Here is a 17,793-nt window from a genome sequence, read left to right as displayed (position 1 = left end):
CTCTGGTGCCCCAAAGATCGGCGAGGGGATGGGTTTCCCAGGAAATGGCACTCCTGACATGGACAGTGGTGCTTTCGAAATGGGTACCTTCAACCATGATGGGGCTGGTGGCAAGACCATTCCAAGGGCTCTGGTGAACTGGTAATAGCAAGTGGGGCTGACTTTGGCCATGGGTCAATGAGGCCCCCTTGGGGGACTTTAGAAGGAGGGGTTTGTGGCATTTGGGGGCAAGAACAGGAACCCTGCACTAGTGACAGTGAAGTAACAGCTGTTTTGGAATTTAGAACTAATCTTCCCAAGGATATGGTGTGCAAGGAGGAAGGGGGGGCAGAGGTTGGGGAGTGGTGGAAAGATGGGCTAGCAGTCAGAAGCCTACCTCGGATTAGGAGAAGCTGTCCCAGCCCCATTTATGCCTCTTTTGTACCCCCAGACCAGCCTGGTGGCCATTTGTCCATGCCGCACTTCTCTGCCTGGGTCAGAGCTGAGGATAGGTAGGCATTTTGGGAGAGGAGCTTGTCAGGCTAAATGGCTTTCCAACTGGTGACAATTTTAAGGATATAAAAAGTTCAGGAAAGGGTGAGGAGGAGCAGGATGGTGAGGTCAAGGGGCTGGTATGGACACAAGGCAGACATGGCCAGGAGTTGGTCCCAGCAGTCATACTGGGGAGCGTATATATGTGTATATGGTACGGGATGTTGGAACACAGAATCACGGTTTCTGAGTGTAGAATTTCCCGAATGTAAATCAACTCCATGTTCAATTGTAATGCAGTGGAGTAGCAGCTACCTGACTGAGAAGCTCACCAAATCCCAGGCAGGACTTCAGCTTGGCAAGGATCAGGGCCTCGATGTCATCAGCCCTCTCAGACTCACACAAACCTAACATATAAGAGACTGAGAGATAAACCAGATCCAGATGAATCATTTTATTTTATTTATTTTATTTATTTTTTTATTTTTTTTAACATTTATTTATTTATTTATTTATTATTTTTTTTTTACATTTAAAAAAGTTTTTTTTTTCAACGTTTATTTATTTTTGGGACAGAGAGAGACAGAGCATGAACGGGGGAGGGGCAGAGAGAGAGAGAGACACAGAATCGGAAACAGGCTCCAGGCTCTGAGCCATCAGCCCAGAGCCTGACGCGGGGCTCGAACTCACGGACCGCAAAATCGTGACCTGGCTGAAGTTGGACGCTTAACCGACTGCGCCACCCAGGCGCCCCTAACATTTATTTATTTTTGAGACAGAGAGAGACAGAGCATGAACGGGGGAGGGGCAGAGAGAGAGGGAGACACAGAATCGGAAGCAGGCTCCAGGCTCTGGGCCATCAGCCCAGAGCCTGACGCGGGGCTCGAACTCACGGACCGCAAGATCGTGACCTGAGCCGAAGTCGGACACTCAACCGACTGAGCCACCCAGGCGCCCCCAGATGAATCATTTTATTTATTTTTTTTTTAATTTTTTTTTCCAATGTTTATTTATTTTTGGGACAGAGAGAGACAGAGCATGAACGGGGGAGGGGCAGAGAGAGAGGGAGACACAGAATCGGAAACAGGCTCCAGGCTCTGAGCCATCAGCCCAGAGCCTGACGCGGGGCTCGAACTCACGGACCGCGAGATCGTGACCTGGCTGAAGTCGGACGCCTAACCGACTGCGCCACCCAGGCGCCCCCAGATGAATCATTTTAATAGGGAGAGTTATCTGATAGGCTAACTGACCTCAGACACTTGCAGTATTTTGATTAGTGGCTTTTTTTTTTTGAGTGGGTATCTCTTGGCACATGGTAAACATCATCCTTTTCTGTTGGTATTGGGTTTTTTCTGTTTTTTTTTTTTGTTTTTGTTTGTTTTTTTAGAGACAGAGACAGAGTGTGAGCAGGAGAGGGTCAGAGAGAGAGACACACACACACACAGAATCTGAAGCAGGCTCCAGGCTCTGAGCTATCAGCATAGAGCCCAATGTGGGGCTCGAACTCATGAACAGTGAGATCAGACTCAAGCCGAAGTTGGACGCTTAACCGACTGAACCACCCAGGCGCCCCCTTTTCTGTTGGTTCTTATGGCTGTGTCACGTCCTGTGCTCATTCCATGCCACACCTGTTAACATTCATCCTTGCGACAGTTCCACCTGCTAAAAGGGAGGCTGGCAAACTTTTTCTGTAAAGGGCTGTGTGGTAGAGATGTCAGGCTTTGCAGGGTCCGTGTATTGCAGGGTCCAAGTATTCAACTCTGATGTGGTAGCACAAAACCAGCCATAGACAATACAGAAATGGATGGCTGTGGCTGTTTCCACAAACTTCATGGACCCTGAAATTTGCATTTTGTGTAACTTACCATGTCACAAAATAACCTTTTGATCTTTTAAACCAGTGAAAAATGCAAAAGCCACTCTTAGTTTGCAGGCTGTAAAATAGGCAGGTGGGCTGGATTTGGCCTACAACTACCCCTGAGCTAGGGGATAGCATTCCTGCATATTATGCCATGGCCACTGCTTTGCTGGTGGGATTTAGGCATCTCCACACACCTTTACCAGGTAGAGCTCCATTAGGGTGTGACTGCTGCATGGTGAGTGCATTTTCCTCACCTCCTCGTGCCTTCTCCGTGTGAATGAGTATATAGGTGCTGGGGTTTGTCCCTTAGAGCCTGTAGGGGTCTTAAAGACCATGATGTCTAGTGCCCTCCTGGTACACATGTGACCACTGAGGCCAGGACACGAGAATGGCCCAGAACATCCGAGAGTTGGTGGGAAAGACTGGGGGCATATCTGCAGCCTGGAGTACATAGTAACTGCTCAACCTCACAGTAGCCAGTATTTTTTTTTTTTTTTTTAGCTGTTACAAGACTCACAAGAACCTCTCTGCTCACTGTGTCTCAGATCACCCATTTCTCATCATATCATGAAATCCTCACCATAACCTTTATTGGTCCAGCCAGGATCTCAACCCTGTCTGGCTCCAAAGCACACGTTCTTAGCAGCCATTTACTCACTGGGATTCCTAGTGGTTTCCCTGCCTCTTTGATACTGCGGACTGTAGCTGGTTAACTCCCCAACCTCAAGCAACCTCCACTTTTGCTCCTTTCCCCTCATTAATTATTGGGGTGATGCAGGAAGTTGTGAGAAATAAAAAATAAGGGGGAAATGCCTGGATTATGCTGTGTATATAGTGTTACCTAGCTACTAGGTATTTGTTAATTCTCCAGGTAGTTAGTGTCATTGGATAAGTACTGCCTGAAAATCAAGACATCCACTTACTCCTTACGTGTTTTGTTTTTCTAGCCACAGGATTCAGAGCAATGGATGGAAGTCATACGGGGAAAGATGTCGGGTCTATGTAAAGGAGACCCCTGCCCCCTACTATGGCTCAGGGGGCAGGAGACGCTTGTGCGGAGGTTGTCTCTGGAGGTGCTGGCGGGGCAGAGTGGGGTGGGGAGCCCAGGAAGCCTGCCTGGGGTACACTGGGGGTAGGTGGTAGTAGCCACCCTCTAAGGAGGATGTGATCCAGGGCAGCCCTTGCCGAATAATGGCAGGGACAGGCTCGACGCCGCCGCTCTGCCACTCCAGAGAGCAGTGGAGCTCTCTCTTTGTCCTGGAGAGCTGGCTGCAGCTGGAGCCCTTCTGGAGGGTGTTCACGTCAAAGGCTGCGGCGGGCATTTTGCGGTTCAGGGCAGTGTTGGAATCTGATTTCGCTCAGCCCCGGAGATGGACTCCGTTTGCGGGGGTTCATGGGAAAGGACTGCAGCGCGTCTGTCGATCATTGAGCACGTTTTCACATCGACGCTGCAGATGTGAACTTGCGCTTTCAGCGCATTCATCAAAGCCTCGGGAGAGCTGACCCTGTGTCTTCCCCCTCATCTCCCGGGCCCAAGGCGTTCTGGCTCCAGGAGCCCTCCCCCCCCCCGCCCCGCTTTCCTCTCGCCTGCCCCGGCGCCCCCCCCCCCCCCGGCCTTGGGCTGATTTCCTTGAGACGTGCCGCTGTTTGCCAACAGCAGGCAGCCACGAAAACGGCCCCTTTCTTTCATCTCCGGACGGGGTTCCACTACAGTTTCCTGCAGGGATCGGCGAGTGGGCGGGCACCCAGTTGTGAACAGCGAGCTCAGCCAAAGCGAATGGGGCAAGAGCACAGTGCTGCGTCCTGGAGCCGCAGCTGGAAGGGACTCCCAGGGAACAGCCTTTTACCGGGAAGACGCCAAGTCCGGAGGGAAAGAGCCCTGTCCAAGGTCACTGGCTGGCAGAGCGCACCTGTCGTGTGCGCCGCCTCGAGTCCGCTCCGGGCCGGGAGGAGTCTGGCGCGCGGAATGGAAATCACTGCACACCCCGGCCGCCCGCGCCTCTGGCTCTTCTGCCACTGTTGACACTCCGGACCCGCAGGCTCACCTCTCGAGGACTGGGCGGGGGTGGGGTGGGGGTGGGGAGGCCTTTCGGGCAACCAGCAACGCGCTGGCTCTCGCCGCAACCCGGGCGGACCCACCCGCCGGGTGCCCACCCGCCACTGCCTCGCTCACCAGCCGGCATCCAGGGTGAGGGCCCGCCCTCAGACTGCGGCTCCGCCCCTCGAGCGGCGGCCCCGCCCCCCGAGGCTGCAGGCTGGCCCCGCCCCTCGCGCCACAGTCGCAGCCCCGCCCCGCCGCACCTGGCCCCAGCCCGGCGCGCCCCCCAGCGCCAGCCCTCGCGCGCGCTCCTCCTCCGCCCTCCCGGGGGTGTGCGGCGCGCACCGGCTCTGGGCGGGGCCCTGCAGTGGCGGCGGGGCTCCTCCTCCTGCTGCTCCTCCTCCTCGCTCCCAGCGCCTCCCCGACCTCCCCCTCGGGCGCTCTCGCGCTAACTGCGCTCTTCCGGGGCCCCTCTGCCCGCTTCCAGCCATGGTGCTCTGGCGCTCGGCGTTCTTCATCTGCCTCGCTTTCTCCTTGGCTACTCTGGTCCAGAGAGGTAAGGCGGGCGGGGGGCGCGCGGGGACCCCGCCCTGTGGGCCCGCGGGGCGGGGGCTCGGCGCCCCGCGGCCCCGTGGTGCGCATGAGCGGCCCGGCCCCCACCTCGCAGGCCTGCGGCGGAGGCTGCGGGCGGGTGGGCGGGGCAGTGGGGGTGCGAGCCCCGGGCCCGGGGGGACTGACCTTGCCGCGATCCAGGTGGCCGGAGAGGAGGGACCGGGACCCCTCTGGGTGCTGGGCTAGAAACCGCGGGTTAATCCTCCCTTAAAATCCTGAAAGAGGTGTCACCGCCGGTGACAACAGCTGTCACCAGGAGATTGCTTTTGGGAAAACCTTGAAGAGAGCACACTCATTCCCTTGAGCGGGGCTTCTCAGAAAGAGCACACTCATTCCCTTGAGCGGGGCTTCTCAAAATGTGTTTTGAGGCCACCTGCAGCAAAAGCACCCAGGGAGCTTCCTGGGCGAATTCCTACCCCTTTTTGTCAGGATATTTGCGGGGACGGGATGGGGGGGCAGCGATGTGTAGGTCTAACCAGCTCCCCAGGTGCTTCTGGTGCCCGCCCCAGTTTTCTAGCCATTGGCGACTTTTGCCAAGGAGGTAGAGAGAAATGCTGCGGAATCAAAAGAGCAAGTGTCCTAGAGCCGCACTCTACTCCAGGTGTGGTCCAAGGGCCCTCGTAGGCATCGCCTGGGACTTGTTGGGAATGCAGCATCTCAGGGCCCGCCCCTGACTTAGTGAGTCTGATTCTGCGTTTTATCTAGATCCCCGTGTTGTTCGCAGGCATATTTGAGAAGCATCTTAGAATAAATGCAGTGTGTGGTTAAAAATAGGACCTCCAACGTGTACAGACAGAATCTTCTTACACTTATTTATATCCCATCTCCACATCAGAAAAAGGTTTGAGGAAAACACTGCAATTAAGTAGAGTTGGGCTCTGAGCTTCCTGACAAGGAAGGCAAATTCAGCTAGTGAAAAACATGAGCTCAGCAAAAACAAAACTTTGTCCTTGTACTGAGTGCTAGTGAGATTTATGTTACACACGAGGAACACTGGAAAACAGTAGACAGTCTAAGGTAGTTTTACAAAAGATGCAGAAATATTTCTCATGTGGGCAGCCATCCTGGACCTGATACAAGAAGAGCCATTCAACATTCTACAAAGGTATCAGGCTCTGTTCCAGACACCGATGATGCAGCAGTGAATCAAACTAAGACTGCCTTCCTGGAGCTAACGTCCTGGTGTGGGGAGAAAACAAGCATAGACATCACAATCTACATAATATATTGTTAGTGCTGTGAAGGAAAATAAAGCAAGTTACAGGGTTGTTGCATTTTCTGTTTCATTTTTCTTCTTCGGGGTTAACATTTTAATTTTTTATGATGCATTTGTGGGAAAAAGTGTAATCGCTTGATTGACTTTTGTTGGTATGGAATGTTTGAAAGTGCATGCACAGAAAAGTTAGAAAAATGATATTCCCTTCAAGGCTATATTCTTCAACATGGTATGCACACTGAGAGGAGGAATAGAAATGAACAGGTCTCAGATTTTCACCATGATGTGTCATACTAGGTGATTTAGGAGGTGCTGGAGGAGTCTGCGAACCATTGCAACCATTTTACAGGTGAAAGTGGCACAGAGAAATGTGAGGTAACTTGCCTCAGGTGGCAGAGCTAAGATTTGACCCCAGGCTTGTCTGATGCCACAGTCCTTGCTTATAAGCACCTGGAGGGTGCCCTCCTGCCTTGGGAAAGTTTTCTGAATTTCACTTGGTTTGCTCGGCCTTGTTAGGCCTAACAATGGCGTTTTGAGGGGACCAGGAGTATGTCACTCTCAGATCTGTGGCCCTGCCACCCGCTACCACCTCCTGAGTGCTTGCTGTGTGCCAGGCACTTCACATATCTTGTTTTCAGTTGCCCCAACAATTTTGTAGGAAGGCATTACTTTGCCCTTCAGGCTCTGGCAGGTTGAGACAGACTGTATTTTAGTAGTTCTGAAAAATCCTCTGAGGACAAATATGTTGCCTGTATGCACCTACAGAAATGGGAAGCTGATCTTTTGTGTGGTGGGGGAAGAATCACAGTGGTACAGGAGGGGAGTAATGATCACGAAGGTTCCATTTCCCCAAATGCCTTCCACGCACCAGGCCCTTGGTGCCTCACACATGTTTACCCCTCATAACCACCCTGAAGGTTTTGACAGTATGACCCCTCTCGCCTTCTTGTGTCCATAACGGCCATTTGTATATGGCCTTGAAAAGTAACTCACTGGTAACCCATTTCTCAGATGAAAAATGAGTGGCCCAGTGAGGTTTAGGACTTAAACTCAGGTTTGTCTGAATAACGAAGCAGGGGTCATGAACGTAGATGATCTCTCTGCCTCAGTTTCCCCGTTTGTAAAATGGGGATAACCACAGCATCCACATCAAGGGATTGTTAGCAGGATTGAATGAATACAGATGGATAAAGTGCTTAGCACAGTGTGTGGCTCCCAGCGAGCTGTTAGTAATTCTTACATTGCCTAAAACATTCCAAGCCACGGTTTAAAAATACGCAGTGCAAACCTTGAAAATATTAAGCTAAGTGAGAAAAGCCAGACACAAAAGCCCACATATTGTGTTGTCCATTTATATGAAAGGTCCAGAGTTGGAAAATCCATAGAGACAAAAAGTACATGACTGGTTGCCAGAGGCTTTTGGGGGGTGATTGGGGAATGGAGGAGTGACTGCTTCATAGGTGCAGTTTCCTTTTGGGGTGATGAAAATGTTCTGGAACTAGATAGAGGTGATGGTTGCACAGCCTTGTGAATGTACTAAGAGCCATCGAATTGCACACTTTTAAAGGGTGAGTTGTATGGTGCGTGAATTATATCACCGTTAAAATTTTTTTTAATATAAAAAATTTTTTATATGTCCATTTAAAGAAATTCACTGTAGTCCAAGCAGAACAAATGAGAGTGATGGCAGCCTGTGACCCCTGGGACTTGGTCACATAGGGGAGAGAGGAGAGCAGTGGTCCCCAAGTGCTGGTGGTATTGGGATGCTAGGCTGGGATCCAGGCAGAAGCCCTGTGGGCCTACTTGGGATGGGATATTGGGTATGAGCCAGACAGGCCACAGGGGCATGTACTGGGTTGGCCAGATCTGCCCAATCCCTCCAGCCTCCATCCCTGACTTTCCTGGGTTCTTCCAGCACTTGGTGTTGGTGCTTTTCCTGCTGTGTGCTCACTCCTACTCTTTGCACCTGGCATGTCCTCGTCTGCTGCTCTGGGTGGGCTTGGGGAGGCCTGGCTGCAGGGGGTCCTGTCTGCCAACCCAGACTTGGCTCTCCCTGAGTCTTACTCACAAGTCCACTGATTAGCCGATCTCGGTTTGCATGTAAAAGGTTAAAAAGTCACCGTAAACATCTAACCAAAACTTGTGGGCAGTACTTGAAAGAAGGGAGATGATCCACATGAGGGTGAGTGGGAAGCTGTGCTGGGTTCCTGCAGATAGCCAAGCCCTAATCCCTGGCACCTGTGACTATTAGGGTACGTGTAAAGAGGAATTAAGGTAGCTAATCAGCTGGCCTTAAATAAGATTCTCCTGTGTTATCCTGGCCAATTGAGGGACAAGGGTCCTTTAAATATGGAAGGTGGAGGTAAAGGAGTGAGAATGGTGCGATGTGAGAGAGATTTGGCCCAAAGATGGAGGACCACAAGCCAAGGAATGCACACACAACCTCTAGAAGCTGAAAAGGGGGACAGACTCTCCCCAAGAGCTTCCAGAAGGAACAGAGCCCCGCTGACACCTTGCTTTTAGCCCAGTGAGACCCGTGTTGGACTTCTGACCTCCAGAACCGTAAGATTAAAGAAATGAAGTGTGTGTTTGAAATCTTTCAGAATTTGTTGTAGCCGCAAGAGCAAACTAATAGAACAGCTAAGGGGTAGATAATAGCTTCCTCTTCATTCCTTGAAAAAACTAGCTTGTGCCGTCTCCTTACATTGTTTTGGTTTTGCTATCTTAAACCAATTCCCAATATGCTCTGAGTTCAGGAGTTTAAATGTGCAGAAAATTGGATTGCAGTGATGTTCTTGGTGTGGAAATGGGCGTTTAGAAGCACCTCTGAGGGCCCTGGGAGACCGCTACATCCTTTTTGCCTGGGTTTGATTTTTTAGGAATACTTCACAAGGAAATTGGAGCCGGTGCCTACCGTGCCCCCGCCCAGAGGCCTTTTCCTTCTCTTTCCCCCCCCACCCCCCCGAGTCCTGATGGCTGCTTGACGCAGTGCTCTCTGTGGCCCAGCAGACAGATCGAGGGGTTTGGATTTGTCCGGCTGCACCTACCCCTTTGCTGAGGAGGAAGGATGTGCGGCCCCACCGGTGTCCTGGCTTCAGCTGATTGTGTGGTTCCCACTCTCCCCAAGCCGGTGGGGGAAGAGAACCAGAGCAGGAATGGGGCCTGGGGGTGGTCCTAGACCTCCACTCGAGCTTCAACCCGCTTTGAGCTCTGTTTTTATGAGTTTTTGGTCCAGGGCTGCTCATAAGATGTCACGGGGGCTCTGCAGCTTTAGACCAACAAACACACTTGGAAAACTGTGGTTGAATTCCACAGAGAGTGGTGCTCAGGGAACATCTGTTTACTGGGGGGCTAGACAACATCTGGCTGGCAATGCCAGGTGGTTCGTTTGGGATTACTTTCCAAATTAGAGACGGTACCCTCAGCAGGAAATACTGTTGCAGTGCGGAATTCACTGCCACCAAAATAGTGCCCCGGCACAGACTGGGCTCATTTTGACATTCTTCTTTTTATTTTTATTGCTGCTTCAGCTAGCCTGGGATGACGGAATTAACACACAGCCTGCATTCCAGCGTGGCCCCCGCCATTTGCTGGCAACAGTTGCCTTATCTGCACCAAGAGGCTGCTGATGTCTGCTTTGTTGGCCTCACAGAATTGTTGAAGTAGCCAGTTAATTGCTAACGCAAATGGGTGGTGTGTTAGGTTCCCTAGATGGGCCAAGAAGGTGAAGAGGCCACCTTCCTAAGGCGGTTCCAGTGAGAATTTGGGCACTCGTGTTTACAAAAGCCTTACTTGGCCTGCACGAAAACGCTCCTGAGTTGGTGAGCTGGGCTCAGAGTCCGAATGAGCAGGAGCAGCTCTAATTTAGTTGCTCTTTATAGCCCTTTCACTCCCTGTGGAGTTCTGGGCTCCTCTGCAGGAGCAATCCCTTTTTTTACCTTTCATCATTCATTCATTTGGCTCCTCGCTCTGGCTCAAAAAATGCAAGAATCCACAGTAGTGCTTAAAAAGAAACAAAAACTGCGTTTTAATCTTTTATTCATCACATACTCTATACCATGTGGACTCGTAGTTTGGGGGCTCCCATTAGTTTCTTCCCACCTCTCCCCTGAAACTGCTCCTGGCCAGGGTCAGCGATGGCTTCCTGTTGGGGGAAACGGGACATCTGAGGGACATCTGCCACCCTCTGGTTACCCCTGCACACACTGGAAGCACTTTCTCCCAGGCTTCTCGCCTCTCTGACCTCAGGTGCTTCCAGGCTTAAAATTAAATTCCGTCTGCATACCTCTGAGTCTTCAGTTTCTATCCCCAGCCCTGAGAGCTCTTTACCTCTAGTCTCCTACATTCAGCATCCCCACAGCTGCAGGGTCCCTGCTAGTGGTCAGGTTCTTGAAATCAATCCTTCCAGTTCAGTTCTCCCCACCCACCCACCAGATCCTGGCCCTTCCCCCAGGGTCTCTGGAACTCCCATCCTCCCCATAATCTGGTAACCACAGGGTTCATGCCCTGTGCAGCTGTGGTAAATTATTTTGATGCTTACCCCTGCTAATAGGCATCTCAGAAGGACCCTGTGCCATCCTGAACTTCTGCTTGTCCCCTCCAGACCTGCTTCTCCCACCTGAGTACCTGCACCCTGTCCTGCCGGCAGCGGCTGTGGCCACTCCTCCGGGCGGCTCATTCTTTCACACCCCACATCTGATTGGTCCACAGACTGCCCTCCGAATCCTTCAGATTCCCACCTCCTCTCCCCTCCCCCGGCTTCCTCTCTTGGTGGGGTCACCAGTGCCCCTCTTTTTTTTTTTTTTTTTTCAACGTTTATTTATTTTTGGGACAGAGAGAGACAGAGCATGAACGGGGGAGGGGCAGAGAGAGAGGGAGACACAGAATCGGAAACAGGTTCCAGGCTCTGAGCCATCAGCCCAGAGCCTGACGCGGGGCTCGAACTCACGGACCGCGAGATCGTGACCTGGCTGAAGTCGGACGCTTAACCGACTGCGCCACCCAGGCGCCCCGTCCAGTGCCCCTCTTTGTGAGGCCCTGGCAGTGACCTCCCAAGTGGTGTCCCAGAGTCCACTCCTGCCCCCTACAGTTCAGTCTCCACACAGCAGCCAGGTGATCTTTCAGAAACCTAAGGTATCCTGTCCCTCTGCCCAGAACCTTCCAATGGCTTTGAATTATAATGAAAACCAAATGCAAACCCTTACTGAGGCCTACAAGACCCAACAGAATGGGGCCTACTCATCCTCTGGCCTCCACTCCCCGCCCCCCCCCCAAGTAGGCTAAGCACTCCCCTCTAGCTAGAAGGTCCTCCCGCAGATAGGTGTGACCTCACTTCCGGTCACATGCCCCTACCTTAGGCTGTCCCTGACCCCCTTCCTGAAATAGCACCCCAATACCCTTCTATCCCAGCCTGCTTGGGCTTGCTTTAAAGTCCTCATGCCCAGATATTTTCTGTCTGTTGTCTTGTCTCTGCCACCAGACTTTTGCTCCATGAGGGAAGGGACTTTGTTTTCATCTGCTTTGTCACCAGTATCTAGAACAATCCCTGGCACAGGGAGTGGGCAGGAAATGGATGGCAGGCTTAGATACAGCAATTCAACCTCTAATTAAAGTGCTCTTTACAAGATCTGGGCAGAGTTAAGGGAGGCCAACAAGGGCTGGTGAAGCAAACACGGGGAGTGATTTGTACCCTGGGCTTCAAGGGAAGGAGGGGTTCTGGCGTCCCCAGGTAGATAGGGCTGGGGGAGCTGGACAGGCCACCTGTGGGGCAAGAGCTCAGACAATAAACACGCAAGCATGCCCCCCATCCTTCCAGTCTTTGCTTCTGCATCCTGTGGCTCATCCCGTGGGTCCTGAGCCGTGTCCCTGGGGGCACTGCAGCAAACTCTGGGTGATGCCACGGATATTTTTTCAATTTTGAGGAACATGCATCAATCGATGTCTGTCAGATTCCACACAAACTGCCACCGTTGAATTGGTTGGAAGGAAGCACTTCATAAACAGAGCTGTTAGGTATTTCTTTTGGTCGAGGGGTGCTGTGGGGAAAACCACAGAGGGCAGGCCTGCACCTGCCCTCAAGGAACCTACAGAGCTGGGAGCAACTCTGCATAGTGACTGCCGCACGTGTCCTGGCTCCAGACCACTTGTTCATGCGGTAGCAGGTAAGGCCTCCCTTGCGCTCTGACTTCTGGTTGGGTTCAGCCCTTTGGGTCTCTTAATGTCTCTGTGGCTTCCTCACACTGAGAAGTGCCCATCCACTCATCAGCTGATGGACATTTGGGCTGTTTCTACCCTTTGACTGTCGAGCATGGTGTGGTCATGAACATCGGCATATAAGTCTTTGACCACCTCTTTACAGTTCTGCAGGGCACATATCTAGCACGCGGCCTCGGAAGCCACACAGCGTCCCTTCTCTAACTTCTGGTTCTTTATGAACTAATTGCCATCATGCATCTTATGGTTGATAGCTGTGCTTTCACCTCTTCCCTTGATGCCACGCTGCTGTCATTGGCTCTCAGGGTGTTTCTCCAGTGAGGGGGTTGGACTAGCTGGCTCTGAGGGTCGTTCCTGCGCTGATGTTCTATGAGCTTCACTTGGCCCTATTTGCACAGGCTCCCTCCATGAGAGGGCGAGCACAGTACCCAGCATGCGGCCCCCTTGGAAGCGCCTGCACAGTGGGAGTTTCAAGGGCTTTGGATTATCTCATTAACGTAAGGCAGCTGGGCATTTGTTCTTCTCCCCCTCTGACTATTTCTACTTGAGAAAGAGTCACAAAGGGTTGAGTACTTTCTGTCCTGGGTAGAGGCTGTTGAGCTGAGTTTCTCTCCCAGGGCACTATTGACATTTGGAGAGGGATCATTAGGATATTTAGCATTCATCCCCGGCTTCTACCCACCCCGACCCACCCCGAGTCTTGCCAACCCCAAAATGATTCCAGACATCGCCCAGTGTCCCCAGTGGGCAGAACTGTCTCAGGTTGAGACCCACGGCTGTAGAGACAGACATGTTGTTTGTAATTCCAGCCTCTGTTTTCAGTATTCCTCGTGAGTCCCTAAAGTTTTCTGTCCTTGTGTTGCCTGTAGATAGACATGTGGGTGTAAGTCCGATCGCACCCAATCTGGCTTGGTATCCGCTCAAGCTGACGCTAGGCTTCTTGGCTAGCTTTGAGCTCATCCTAGTCTCATCAGGTACATCCCCAGTCTCTTCAGGTAGTCATTTTCTGCGTAGATTTCCACAGATGGCTCATCCCATCTAGTTTGTGTTCATCCTTATTAGTTTCACTCTTAGATGGTGACCTTGTCTCTTTAAATACCTTTTGACGATTTTCTGAGAACCAGTGGAGAAAAATTGAACAGAAAAATGAACCGAAGACTTGACCAGGCAATTCATAGGAGAGGAAATCAAATAGGACAACAAGCATATGAAAAGATATTTAACCTCATTAGTAATCAGAGCTGCAAATTAAACTGTAATAAGATAAAATTACCTACCCTCCAGCAGGCTAAAAATTATAATAAAGCCTGACGATACCAGGTGCTTACATGGTTACAAGAGTAATATGCATTCTTTGTGGTAAACTTGGAAAGTGTAGAGAAAATCCAAATCCCGTAACCCAGGTTTAAGCAGTGTTACTGTATTGGAATATAGTATTTCAGTAATATTTATTATGCAGAAATATATATTGCACCTTATTGGTGTCAAACTGTGCATATAGCTTTGACCTTTGTTGTGAAATCTAATATAGATCCAGAAAAGTGAGCAAGGCCTTTAACAAGTATAAAGTGAAAATGTGTCCTCACCATGCAGATTGAGAAACAGAATGTTGACAATACCCCCGTAGACATTCGCAAGCCCCCTCGTGATCCCAGCCCTCTCTCCCCTACCATCTGATTTTTGTGGAGTCATTTTACTTTCTACTTCTACCACCTGTGTATGTGGCCCTAAATAATACGGTGTAGTTTGGCCTGCATTTTAACATTATAGAAATGGAATTGCACTGGATGTACGTTTTTGTGTTTTGCTTTGTCCCCCAACATGGCTAATGATCTGTTGTGTGTGTTTGTAGTTCATTCATTTTCATTGCTATGTGTTTTCTGCTGTTTGAATATACTGTAAGTTTTTGTAATGCGTTATCTTATTGACATATATGGAGATAATTTCCAGTTTTTGACTGCTTCAAGCAGTGCTGTGCCATGACCATTCTTCTGCAGATGGGCACAAGTTTCTCTGGGAAAGGAGTTCTCAACCTGTGGTCTGGGGACCTTTGGAAAGCCCATGAGACAATTTCAGCTTGAATTGCTAATATTTTAAGTATCAGTGGATATACCTCAAGCACAAGATCTCTGACATTCTCAATTGTTTAGTATTGGAGTCATAAGGCCAAAATTTTGAAAATTGCTCTTCTAGGGTTATACTTAGTCGCATTTCTGGGTTAAACGGTGTTTGTAATTTCAGTCTTAACAGGTGTTGCTGCACAGTCTTCCAAAGTGTTTTTATGGGTTTATCTTCCTATCAGCAGTGTATAAGCATTTCTGTTGTACCACAACCTCACAACTTGAGTATTACGTTAGCTGCTGGTGGGGTTATAATTTTATATTGTTATGGTTGGTTTTGTATCTTTCCGCTTACTCATGAGGTTGAGCATCTTTGCATATATTGTCCAATTTGATTTCTTCTTTTATGCATTGCCTGGTCAAGTCTTGGTTCATTTTTCTATTTTTTAAAATTAATTTATATATTTTTAATTTACATCCAAGTTAGTTAACATATAGTGTAATACTGATTTCAGGAGTACAATTTTAGTGCTTCATCACTTACATATGACACCCAGCGCCCATCCCAACAAGTGTCCTCCTTAATGCCTTTCGCCCATTTAGCCCATCCCCCCACCAAACCTCCTCCAGCAACCCTCAGTTTGTTCTCCGTATTTAAGAGTCTCTTATGGTTTAACCCCCTCCCTGTTTTTATATTCTTTTGGCTTCCCTTCCCTTATGTTCATCTGTTTTGTATCTTAAATTCCACATATGAGTGAAGTCATACGATATTTGTCTTTCTCTAATTTCACTTAGCATAATACACTCTAGTTCCAACCACATTGTTGCAAATGGCAAGATTTCCTTCTTTTTGATTTCTGAGTAATATCCCATTGTGGATACACACACACACACATACACACACACACACACACACACACCCCATATCTTCTTTACCCATTCAACTGTCAGTGGACATTTGGGCTCTTTCCATACTTTGGCTGTTGTCAGTAGTGCTGCTATAAACATTGCGGTGCACGTGCCTCTTCAAAACAGCACACCTGTATCCTTTGGATAAATACCTAGTCATACACCCTTGGTTGTAAGGTAGTTTATTTTTAATTTTTTGAGGAACCTCCATACTATTTTTCAGCGTGCCTGCAACAGTTTGCATTTCCACCAACAGTGCAAGAAGGTTCCTCTTTCTCCGCATCCTCACCAATATGTGTTGTTGCCAGAGTTGTTAATGTTAGCCATTCTGAGAGGTGTGACATGGTAGCTCATTGTGGTTTTCATTGGCATTTCCATGATGATTGATGTTGAGCCTTTTTTCACGTGTCTGTTATCATCTGGATGTCTTCTTTGGAAAAATGTCTATTGTCTTTTATCCATTTCTTCACTGGATTATTTGTTTTTTAGGTGTTGAGTTTGATAACTTCTTTATAGATTTTTGGATACTAACCCTTTTTCTGATATGTCATTTGCAAATATCTTTTCCCGATCTGTTGGTTGTCTTTTAGTTTTGCTGATTGTTTGCTTCACTGTGCAGAAGCTTTTTATCTTCATTAGGTCCCAATAGTTCATTTTTGCTTCTGTTTCCTTTGCCTCTGGAGACATGTCAAGTAAGAAGTTGCTGCAACCGAGGTCAGAGAGGTTGTTGCCTGTTTTCTCCTCTAGGATTTTGATGGCTTTGTCTTACCTTTAGGTCTTTCATCCATTATGAGTTTATTTTTGTGTATGGGGTAAGAAAGTGGTCCAAGTTCATTTTGCGCTGTCCAGTTTTCCCAGCACCACTTGCTGAAGGACTGTCTTTATTCCATTGGATATTCTTTCCTGCTTTGTCAAAGATGAGTTGGCCATATATCTGTGGGTGCGTTTCTGGGTTCTCTATTCTGTTCCATTGATCTGAGTGTCTGTTTTTGTGCCAATACCATGCTGTCTTGATGATTACAGCTTTGTAATACAGCTTAAAGTCCAGGATTGTGATGCCTCCTGCTTTGGTTTTCTTTTTCAGGAGTGCTTTGGCTATTTGGGGTCTTTTCTGGTGCCATACAAATTTTAGGATTGTTTGCTCTAGCTCTGTGAATAATGCTGGTGTTATTTTGATAGGGATTGCATTGAATATGTACATTGCTTTCGGTAGTATTGACATTTTAACAATATTTGTTCTTCCTATCCAGGAGCATGGAATCTTTATCCATTTTTTGGTGTCGTCTTCAATTTCTTTCATAAGCTTTCTATAGTTTTCAATGTATAGATTTTTCACCTCTTTGGTTAGGTTTATTCCTAGGTATCTTATGGGTTTTGGTACAGTTGTAAATGGGGGATTAATTCCTTAATTTCTCTCTCTGCTGCTTCATTATTGGTGTGTAGAAATGCAACAGATTTCTGTATGTTGATTTTATATCCTGTGACTTCGCTGAATTCATGGATCAGTTCTAGCAATTTTTTGGTGGACTCTTTTGGGTTTTTCACGTTAGAGTATCATGTCATCTGTGAAGAGTGAGAGTTTTACTTCCTCCTTGCCAATTTGGATGCCTTTTATTCCTTTGTGTTGTCCAATTGCTGAGGCTAGGACTTCCAACACTATGTTGAATAACATTGGTGAGAGTGGACATCCTTGTCGTGTTCCTGACCTTAGGGGGAAAGCCCTCAGTTTTTCCCTATTGAGAATGATATTAGCAGTGGGTATTTTGTATATGGCTTTTATGATCTTGAGGTATGATTCTTCTACCCCTACTTTCTTGAGGGTTTTTATCAAGAAAGGATGCTCTGTTTTGTCAAGTGTGTTCTCTGCATCTATTGAGAGGATCATGTGGTTTTTATTCTTTATTAATGTGATGTATCACATTGATTTTGCAGATATTGAACTGGCCCAGCATCCTAGGAATAAATCCTGCTTGATCATGGTGAATAATTCTTTTAATGTATTGTTGGATCCGATTGGCAAGTATCTTGTTGAGAGTTTTTGCATCCATGTTCATCAGGGAAATTGGTCTGTAGTTCTCCTTTTTAGTGGGATCTTTGGTTTTGGAATCAAGATAATGCTGGCTTCATAGAATGAGATGGGAAGTTTTCCTTCCATTTCTATTTCTTTGGAACAGCTTCAAAACAATAGGTGTTAACTCTGTTTTTTTTATTAAAAATTTTTTTAATGTTTATTACTGAGGGACAGAGACAGAGCATGAGTACAGGAGGGGCAGAGAGAGGTGGAGACACAGAATCTGAAGCAGGCCCCAGGCTCTGAGCTGTCAGCACAAAGCCTGACGCAGGGCTCTAACTCACAAACCGCGAGACCATGACCTGAGCCGAAGTCGGACGCCCAACCAACTGAGCCACCCAG

The 17,793-nt window shown here is 48.7% G+C and overlaps 1 protein-coding gene across 3 annotated transcripts in view; it reads left to right on the top strand.

Moving 5' to 3' along the window:
* The first annotated feature begins 4,615 nt into the window (after window positions 1-4,615).
* Window positions 4,616-17,793, top strand: part of CD99L2 (CD99 molecule like 2) — a 97,495-nt gene continuing 84,317 nt past the window's right edge. The window contains exon 1 of one of the 3 annotated variants that reach the window (XM_045472178.1): window positions 4,616-4,926. In XM_045472178.1, the coding sequence (XP_045328134.1) occupies window positions 4,860-4,926 (67 nt within the window). In that variant the 5' untranslated portion in view covers window positions 4,616-4,859. The remainder of the gene's footprint in view (window positions 4,927-17,793) is intronic. The other 2 variants (XM_045472179.1, XM_045472177.1) reach the window with 2 other exon arrangements.

The sequence above is a fragment of the Leopardus geoffroyi genome, chromosome X, assembly GCF_018350155.1.
Source record: "Leopardus geoffroyi isolate Oge1 chromosome X, O.geoffroyi_Oge1_pat1.0, whole genome shotgun sequence".
Lineage (NCBI taxonomy): Eukaryota > Metazoa > Chordata > Mammalia > Carnivora > Felidae > Leopardus > Leopardus geoffroyi.
This window is presented reverse-complemented; position numbering and strand designations above follow the sequence as displayed.